This window comes from Carassius carassius, chromosome 41 (genome assembly GCF_963082965.1).
Source record: "Carassius carassius chromosome 41, fCarCar2.1, whole genome shotgun sequence".
Lineage (NCBI taxonomy): Eukaryota > Metazoa > Chordata > Actinopteri > Cypriniformes > Cyprinidae > Carassius > Carassius carassius.
The window spans coordinates 11,331,696-11,342,161 of NC_081795.1; the positions used below are offsets into that span (position 1 = coordinate 11,331,696).

At 37.1% G+C, this 10,466-nt stretch overlaps 1 protein-coding gene across 1 annotated transcript; it reads left to right on the forward strand.

Annotated features, from left to right (window-relative positions):
- The first annotated feature begins 2,159 nt into the window (after positions 1–2,159).
- LOC132122714 (protein ABHD15-like) lies at positions 2,160–7,485 on the forward strand. The gene is made up of 3 exons (XM_059533057.1): positions 2,160–3,098; positions 5,511–5,863; positions 6,886–7,485. Exons 1-3 carry the CDS (start codon positions 2,601–2,603, stop codon positions 7,439–7,441), a joined length of 1,407 nt encoding a protein of 468 aa, XP_059389040.1. The 5' UTR covers positions 2,160–2,600; the 3' UTR covers positions 7,442–7,485.
- Positions 7,486–10,466: the final 2,981 nt, after the last annotated feature.

Genomic DNA, 10,466 nt, shown 5'->3' on the forward strand with positions numbered 1-10,466 from the left:
AGGTGCGCTCTGTACATTTTCCCATAATCAGAGGTGGGTAGTAACGAGTTACATTTACTTCGTTACATTTACTTGAGTAATTTTTTGCGGTAACTAATACTTTTTGGAGTATATTTAAAGATGGGTACTTTTACTCTTACTTGAGTAAACTTTTTGGGAAAAATCTTTACTTTTACTTCGCTCCTCTCGTTACTTTATCTTAATGTAAATGTAGGATTTGTCCAGTATCCTGCCGCACGCGCTGAGCATCTGAAGTGGTTCACTCAGAGTTGTAACGTTTAAGAACATCAGCAGCGTTGAAAACGTGGCTGGAACTGCACTGAATTGAAAGCAAATCTGCAAAGGCTATTATTTGCTTGCGATGGAGATCCTTATTAGATGAACACCGCGTGTGCTGTCTACTGTTTAACAGGTAATAACTTGGGCTACATTCGATTACAGTACACAATACCACTGTGACATTTGTTTGTTGTAGGTGGCTTATAACAGAGGGGAGTCAAGTTGAATGCAGCTTCCAAGAAACAAAAAATAGCCCATTAAGATTTTATTAATTTTAATACAATCACACCGGTGCGAGTACGTTCAGCAAGTCATATCATCATCAGCTGCTAAATTCAGATCTGTGTTCGCTTGCTGGCGCTGCCAGAGATAGATGCGTTTTTACAGCACTGCGCATTATAACCAATCTCACAAGATTCTGTTGAACTCTTGAATGCATTGTCCAATCAGAGGTGTGCAGATGAGTCATCGCTAAAATGCCGGTGCTTCCTTCACTCGCTCACTGACTGAATACCTCTTTCTGGCGAATTCTCTCGTCAGAAACAACAAAGTGCAGATGTGTGTACGAATCTATAATTAAGATATTGATCTCACAGTGTTAACAGTTTCAGTGATTTTAATGGGAGTTTCTGAGAGTGATTGAAATCTAGACTGTCAGTGAAAATGATCTTTAATAATGTAAATGTTATTTGCTCTCTTTCTGAACAATGAAAGATTAGTAGGATTTTTTTTATATCACATTAACTTTCAATGTTAAATTCACATTTAATATTAAGTCAGTCATATTAAAATATGTTATGGCATGACACCTATATCTGTTACTTAAGTAAACAGACAGGGTTTTATAATAAATTACATAAATTGGAGTAAAGGCTGATGTATATATACATTTATATACACACACAAATACATTACATACATTTTATCTATATATCTAAATAAAAATAGGCTCAGTATATATGACCCAAAGTAAATAATAACTAACTACTTGAGTAGATTTTTTTTATCCGATGCTTTATTACTCTTACTCAAGTAACTATTCAGACTAGTACTTTTACTTGAGTAAATATTTCTAGAAGTACTTTTACTTTTACTTGAGTACAGTTTTTGGGTACTCTACCCACCTCTGCCCATAATAATTAATATATAAATCTGGCTAGTCATTAACTTGCTAAACTGTGGTTGTCATGTGTTTGTTTGCCTTCAGCATTTGATGTCACAGCATTTGTCCTTTCTTTGTGAACTGGAGCTGTTTGTTCACTCAATTGTGTGACCATGTACAGTATATTGTTTAGTTTGGTAATAAATATGCTTGTTTTATTTACATGTTTATGCTATGTAAAACAGTTTAACATTGTAGTAACGTGCTTTATAAAAATTAAACGTATTATTATTAGTAATAGTTGTAGCTTAATCAACTGTGCAACCATAGACAGTAAAAGAAAGTGTGCAACACGGTGGTCATGCGACGTAAACAGCAACACCCATGAGGGGCGACCCGCTCCATGTAAAATTAGCTTTAGAACACCAGTAGCCTATTATTTTTAGCTCATTTGAGTAGGCTATATATAATTTTAATAATATTTCTAAAAATGTGCACTTCATTTTTATGTATTAAACTTACCCTAGTTGAATTTGCTTTAAATACAAGTAATCCAAACATATAGGCTAATCGACAACAGCTGTTAGGAAACACGATTACAAAAGGGACAAGTCCGATTTATTACAGCATCAGCCTAAAAGTATTGCAGATTAATATTATTTTATGGAGAGGGCGTTCCTTCTCTATAACGGGTGATTCACGGGCTCGAGCCAGTGTGTGTGATGCGACTCCACACAGAAAACTATCTGACAGTCATTCACCACAACTTATTTGAATTGAGCACAAAAATGCCACAAGACTGCATGACTCTGACAAGCGGATGCAGGTGAAGAGTTGACTAGAGAAAAAGAGAATCGGTTGCATAATCTGACGGAGCACAACGAGAGGCAGCGACGGGCGCTTGAACTATGGCAGCAACACGCCACATTATTCTGATCTAAATTTTGATTATGGGAAAACGTGCCATGCTGGAGTACAGCAACGAATTATTGGATATGAGGATAAAAAACCATCCAGCCTCAAAACTTTGAAGTTTATTTAGTCGCTACCCGAGGGTGTATTCGTTTTAAGGCTGCTACCTGTGCAGTGTGCTCTCAATTAACACCAAACCGACTCGCTTATATCATTTGGTAGGGGTTTTAAACCAACATCGAAAGCTTTTGGAGGTAGGTTATTTGTTTTTGCAGGTTTCTCGATTGCAGTGCCAGAAGCCGTTCAAATGCTGGAATGCATTGTTGCTGCTTGCTTTATGGTTTTAATGGCCATACTCTGGCCAGTGGTGAAGTGTTTTGGAGCGAGTCACTCCACGCTGCTTCTTCCACGGCGCGAGAGCAGAAGATCCGCGGAGAGATGCGACTCGAAACCTGAGGGACAAGGTGAATCAGACGCGCTCGACTTGATATGCAAACCATCCGCACTGGCAAACTACCTTCTCAAACATTGCATGAGTTTTTGCAAGTTTCTATCGATACCAAAATGGAACTGGCGAATGAGTTCGTCTTTGCAGACTGTTTTCGGAGCTTTGTGGCCGTTTGACTGTCCTCTGCATTTCATCCGAGATCATTTGCAGTTGAGTGATGATGGACTCGTGGCGTTGGACTGGGCCGTTGTTGGTGCAGCACATCACAAGAGGCGCAGGACTTCCAGTAATCCCACAAGTCCAGTTCTGCTCATCATTCCCAACTCTTTTGGGAAAATCACCAGGAATGTGCTAAAGGTAATTGTCTTTTCCAAAAAAAGAAATTCCCCATTTTTAGGCGTATAGAGTGTGTTGTAAATACCATATCAGTTATATTGAAAACAAGCTTTATAACATTTTCAACACACAAAATCAGTTTTAGTTATTAAAATAATGTCATTTTATCTATGTAATTTTGTCTATGTCATCCATCCGGCCATTCATCCTTACACACGTGTTCTCTTTGACCCAAATACAGAAGATCAAAAGAAACAGTTGTTATATTTGACCTTTGGTCTTTTTACACATGATAGATTAATACATATATAGATGAATAGATGGATGTTGATTTGATGTTTAAAAAAAGAATTCTCTTGTACCAGTATTCAAAAGATCAAAAGGACCGGTTATAACCTTTGGCATTTCAGCATTTTATACTGCTTCACAAATTCATGATTCAAATTTGACTGAAACATTTATTTGATATTTTCACTATTACAGTGTATTATCAGGCTGAATAACCTTTTGGTGTAATTTCATTTAAATCACTACCAAAATGTCAAGTTGTAGGCCCATCCAGATGTTCAAAATGAACAGCTTTTGATTTAAGGAGTCAAAATAAAGTCTGTGGCTAACAGTACATGTGCACATAGAACATATACAAACACAAAAAGGTGTTTTTCAGTCTGGTCCAGGTATTGTGATGCCTCTATTAAAATGAAACTGGCTCACATGTGTAACCGTTTTATTGTCCACATATACCGTCTAGGATAAATGGGGTTATATGGGGTGGAGTTATATTTAATAGACCTAAGAAACATTGTTACTGTATTGAAAGTTCAATTAATGTCATTTTAATGAGACTGCATTACGCACAGTTTGAATTACGACATTACGACAGTTTAAAACTGAAGCAATTAATTACAATAAATTAACATTACAATCAAATGTACAGGTATTAATCCTCATGGACAAGTAGCAAATTAATATTGAGGATACAGTATGAAACTGGGGTACAGTATAGGTGAAGTGAATCTATTCTGATTTGACTCTTTTGCATTAAAGAGAAAATGCTGCATGACTTTTTCATTATTTCAATTATAGCATGCATGATAGAGCCCTTCTCTGACTCTTTGCAGCAGAGTCAGAAGTGAGTCATTCCTCCTCACCCATTTTGGAGCTAACTCCATATTCCAGACCTAAAGCTCCAGGCAACTTTAAGTAAACTCATTAGCTTTCACACACCATCATAGATGATTCCCAGAGAAATGTACTCCGTGTTCACTGGAACTTTGTTATGTGCATTGTGGAGAATATAATCAGTGTGTCAGCAGGCTCCTCTGCTCCTTCTTTTTGTGCAGGGAATGACTGAGAGCACTGATGGTGAATGTATCTTTGTAGACAGATGGCATATAAGAGGCAATTGTTGTAAGTCAAACACCAAGTAGTGAGAGATTTGCTCAACCATGTTTTGCTTTTTCATTTTTTTTTGTGGAAAAACTGTTTGTGACATAGGGCCATGATTAGACTGACTAAAACTTTTTTTTTTAATATAGAACAATGAAGTAATGCATATGGTTCCCTTCAGTTTTATAGGTTTGGCAGGGTCTGTTTCAAGGCCGTAAAATGTAAGTCTGCATGTATGTTCAAATAGACACATTTTAAGGTTTTGTTTGGGGTTGAGCGCTACTGCAGTCCACTTCAGTTTCCTTTTGTTTCATATGAATGTTATTTACAAGGTGCTCACTGCATGCTAGGCAAGAGGCTGCACCAAATTTGCACATCGCAAAGCAACACTGTACTGCAGTAAGAGCTAGTGTGTTTCCTGGCTGCTGAGGTCATTGACGTAAGTAAGGGATTTGAAAATACTGTGGTGAGAGTCAGATCCTGTTTCTACATGAAATCTCAGAATGAATATATATTTTTCATAACTGTACATCATGATGCCTAGATTTACTTAAGAATTTAATTAATAAATATCAAACATTTTTAAGGTATAGAATTTTATTCAAAATCATTTTATATTTTCCTTGATCTCACAAGGTTATAGGAAATTGTGATAATTTACACTCTGTTGGATTGATTATTTATAAGGATTCTTCAGACTTTTGGAGCTTGTGGAATCTTGCAGTGCTGTTGCTGGTCCTTCCATCAAGGAACAGAATGTAACACAACCCTGATGTTAACACAATTCAGCGACAAAGAAAACTACTGACCACATTATGGTAGCAAAATATAGGTTTATGTATGCATATATATATAATATATCTAACAGAATTGTGTGGCTGCATCCTGCTTCAAAATGAACTGAATTATTTATTTTTACATTAACCCAAGACTACTTATTACAGGTGTGGATAAGATTCAAGCAAAACATCTCTGTTTATATGCACAAGTATGACCCCTGTGTGCTGTATCTGGCATGGGACGGTTTCTGTTTTTTTTCCTCAGCTCTGTGAGGCAGCTCTGAGTCACGGCTACCTCCCCGTGATCTTCAACCGCCGGAGTCAAAACGGGACGCCGCTCTGTACTGTGAAGCTGCAGCAGTTCGGTGACCCGACTGACCTGAGGGAAGCGGTGCGCTACATTCGGTACCGACAGCCAGCAGGCCAGATCTATGCCGTGAGTGAGAGCACTGGTTCAGGACTCTTGCTGTCCTATTTGGGGGAGTGCGGCTCCTCCAGCTACGTGACTGCTGCGGCCTGCCTGTCTCCGGTTTTCCGCTTCCAGAGCTGGTTTGAGAGTGGCCCGACCTGGCTGTTCCACTGGGCTCTACTGCTTTACCAAAAAATCTGCCTCAGCAGGTAGGGTTAAAGGGAGGATTCTGTTTTCCTCACTTTCCTCAAAATACCTGAGTTTATGTTCAGGACTCTTTAGAAATTCACTTTTAACTGTCAACATGTGGATGATGAAAATTTTCAATTTTGTCAAGATAAATGTTAAAATCTTATGTAGGATTTTAGAAAGTTGAAGCTATTAAAATGTTTTCAGAAAAGTTAGGTCATCTACTTTTTTAAGGCCCTGATATCCTCACGGTGAGGTTCTGTTTCAATCTTTATTTAAGGTAAAAAACCTGAGCTGCAAACACAACAGGGAGCTGCTTTTAGATTAATATGAGCTGTGCACTTTTTTTTCTCTCAATAACAAAATGAACACACAACACAAGTGTCAGAGGTGAAAAAATGGCAGTTAAGAGTGCATCTGATCCGATATGTTTGCTTGAGCTCTACAATTCATCACTCCAGTCAAGTCCTATTTATATCACACTTAATACAATATATTGCTTTAAAACAAGTAGCTTTAAAGTATTAACATAAAAACAGAATAGTCACAGACCACATATATCTATCATGCAGTCACAATGGACTAGTTGTGATATCTATCATCTTTGAAAATTTGTCTTAGGCCCTGTTCACAATAGTGCATTTTAAAATGAAATCTCCACTTATGCGTTTTAAAACTTAAATCCACTAGTGTAATTGTAGTATTAATATCTTTTGGCAGTTTATTGTTAGGTGTTTTTTTTTTTTTTTTTTGCATTGTTGAGTGTAATTTATATAGATTAGATTTAGTTGTGTTTGTCATTTTCATAGGGATTGGTCACAATCAGGTGTTTCTGACATCAACTTGGGGTGATCCAAATTAAAATAAAATACTGTTGCCATAGCAACTAGTGATGTGTATCCAGTGCTACTGATTTCTGGGATCGGTCTAAACAGTTTGCCTGCTTAGTTGTAGCTTAAATCAGTGATAACAAATCATGCTGACCGATGCTGCTCTTCTCTATAATGATTATACTTAATATTGTGTTAAATCCCATCTGCAGGTATAAAACGGTCCTCGGGGAGCTTGTCCACACAGACAACTTATTCTCCAGCTGCTCTTTGAAGGCAATGGAGGAGGCACTTTTCTGTCATTCAGGTTTAAAAGGGACGACGACGGAGGGAGCAGGTAGCTGGGAGGCATACTGGGAACGTAACGACCCACTGAGGGACATAGATGAAGTGGCCATTCCTGTGCTGTGTGTGTGCAGCCAGCACGACCCCATCCGTGGGGACCCTCAGGTCACGCTTCCATTAGAGCTTTTTGAGAGCAACCCACATTTCTTCCTGCTTTTGACTGCCCACGGAGGCCACTGCGGCTTCTCCACATCAGACGAGGGCCCGACAGTCTGGAGCCATCAGGCCGTACTGGAGTTCTTTCGGGCCACCACTGATTTCTTTGCCGCTGAGGAGCGCGCCAAACTGGCAGCCCGACGGAGGGGTCTGAGTGGGGCTGGCAAGACTTTCCGCCATCGCAGCGTCAGCACATGCAAAAGACTGCCCGTCTGCACACATAACATTCACACCATTTACAACTGGCAGCGGTCCTACACCAGATAATGCTGTGCTCACAGGGTCCCCACTTTCTTTGGGATTATGGAGAGACAGAAAAGGGTAAATTAGAAAGCATTGTCTGACCTGTAGTTTGTTGCAGCCAAGAAAACAGCAGCAGAGTCAAAATATCTGTTTACATTCAGGACTATTCAAAATTTGGACTACCACGTTCAACAGACGGACAGTGCCTGTCTTTAAGGATGTTGAAACGCTAGATTTTTATCTAAAAAACAAAATCAAAAGCTGAAACACATTAGAAAGGTTAAGTTATTGAATCATGGTTTCAAAATTTCATATATGTGGCAAAAAAAAATCAGTATTTTTGGTATACAAAATCCATAAAATAATGTATTTTTTGGTTTTAGATAAGAGTCAAATTTTTTTACCAGACGGGCAGTTTTTGGCTCACTAAATTATTATTATTTTTTTTATTTATGGTTAAAACAAGAAAATAACAGTTTGCTAGTTTTGTAAGAAAATGAAAGAAAATTTGATTAGATAACCTGAAATACATTTCCTAGTCCACTGGAATTTTTATTTTTGTAAAATTTTTAGTTAAAACTAGTTTGCCAGTGGAAAACTAATAAAGACATTTAAAATTAAAATAAAAGAAAAAACATAATTCAAGATCTATTTTCTGAAAACAAGTTTAGATTTTTTATGATTAAAAATACTGATTAATATAAATAAAATATATTTATGTATTTTTTTTTGTCTCATTGAAAGACAGTATATACATTAGATGTAAAGTTTAGTTTGTCTTTCTCAGAGATTGGTCCAAATGCTTGTTCTGCACCTCATGAATGTTTTAGTATACTTCATTCCACAATTATGAGAATATTAAAAAAGCTAGTGGCTACATAGTGGCCTCTCCTTTTGGTACGTTTTTCCCCATCTGCTTAAATACATTCTCTGCATATAATAATGAAAAGTGACATTCTGTAATTTTCTCTGTGCATTACTGTTTTTTTCAGAGATTGCTAATTCATTTAGACTTGTCTCTGCCATAAGAGAAGGAGTCTGTGGATTCAGAGTAAAGGGTCAGTCAGCACTGCTGGGGTTTCACACGATGTCATTCTGAGGTTTCAGGGAAAGCTTGTCTCCCATTGACATGGGTGGAGCTCCAACACTGATTTATTTCCCCCCGTTTTTCTTTTCTGCCCTTTCTATCTCCATCTCAAAAATTTGCGATGTCTTTCTGGTGTCAAAGCGCATTGTTTGTGTGTTAAATTATCTGTGAACACGGGAGCTTTAATTAAAGGGTTTCAGCTGAACACATTCATGTATGCGAGTCAGGTTTTGTTAGTAAACGGGGCATCAGAATTATAGGTTATGCAACGGACTGCATGAAACTGAAATGGGATTTATTTACTCCCACAACTGTTCCTGAGGGCTGACTTCTAAAAGTGACAACAAAACTGAAGCATTTGTTAGCATGTGCATTGACTATAGTGACAAAGCTCCATGCTATCTGATCACACAGTTCATTGGATGCATGATCACAGTTTTACTGGGCAGACCCAAATATAGCTTCAGCCTGAAGCCTGAGCTCAGAGAGAGGAGGTATGATTAGAAGAGACAGTCTCTACAGACTCCAGCTCCGACGCTCACGCTTACAGGCTGCACTACATCAAGCTATAGGCAGTTCGAAATGGTCTCTTCCTCTGGCTTTGCTCATAATAAACCTATATACCAAATCATGTCAACATTCCAGTCAGTCAATCATCCTGGAAATTCTTTTTAAAATATACAGTCTTCACATATGTTCTGTAATGAATGTTTGATAGCACTATGACTCTATGGGCATCTACAGAACCGTTCAAATGTTTGGGGTTGGAAAGATTTTTTTTAATGCTCAGCCAGACTGCATTTATCTGCATCTATTCTGCAAAATACAGTAAAAACTTTAATGTGAAATATTACCATATTCATGTGATGGCCGAATTTTCAGCAGTCATTATTCCAGCCTAAAGTGTTACACAAGTCTTCATTAACCATTTTAATGTGCTGATTTGGTTCTCAACATTTCCTATTATTATAATTGTTGAAAATAGTTGTGGTGTTTCATGCTTCTTTTGAAACCATGATACATTTGTCCCAGGATTGTTTGATGAATAGGAAGTTCAAAGGACAGCAGTTATTTGAAATAGAAATCATAAATGTATTTACTGTCACTGCTGAATAAGTGTAATTTTTTTTTACTAGCTGAACCCAACCTTTTAACAGTAGTAGTATATTTTTATTTCCCTATATGTCCTAGAGAACAAAAAACTGCCCTTTACATTTAGCACTATAATTAAATTTCTTTTAAATTGCCCTTTTTGTGTTCTCAAAATTTTTTTTGATAATCGATTATGCCTTAATCAGTTTTAATAATTGTTAAGGTAATAACATTAGCGCCTAATATGACTTGATTGCTTACCTTGTTTACCATTGACTCCACAATCCGAAGTCAACTTCAACTTTTATTATAGATCCAACCAGAATGTTTACTAAAGTAAATATCTATATGTTGCTGCTCTCCACAATTACTTACGCATTGATAAATTCAAGCATCTTCCCAGATGTGCCTTATGGTGCCATCTAGTGAGAAATAGTTGAAAACAGGGCAGTAACCACTATTTATTTCGATTAACTGTCCCCCATAATTTGCAATTCCTTTTAAATAATGTCCGGAATATCATTCCATACCACCAATATGGGTGTTCATTGGTAAGTTCTATTTCAATAACTATTAGTAACTATTACAACTGGACTTTTTACAGTCCTATCCACATTTTGTAACAGAAATTAAGAATAATATCCATACCTGACTGTTTATGGCCGTTCGTTTTGCAGAGGGGCATTATTATATTAGCCTATATAATTTTGTGGATCCTGCCCCATTGACAAATTTTTGTACTAAAAAAGTGTTTGGTACTATAATTTATTACAATCTAAAAATATTGTATAGCTGTACATTTGTACACTTCCATATAGTGTGTGTCACAATGTTATTTTAATATAATTCATATACTTTTATATTATTATT

Excerpts from the sequence above, each read along its gene's own strand:
- LOC132122714 (XM_059533057.1), top strand. The coding sequence starts at position 2,601 with ATGCTGGAATGCATTGTTGCTGCTTGCTTTATGGTTTTAATGGCCATA. Across the intron at positions 3,099-5,510 it reads TCACCAGGAATGTGCTAAAG|CTCTGTGAGGCAGCTCTGAG; the intron begins GTAATTGTCTTT and ends TTTTTTCCTCAG. Across the intron at positions 5,864-6,885 it reads CAAAAAATCTGCCTCAGCAG|GTATAAAACGGTCCTCGGGG; the intron begins GTAGGGTTAAAG and ends TCCCATCTGCAG.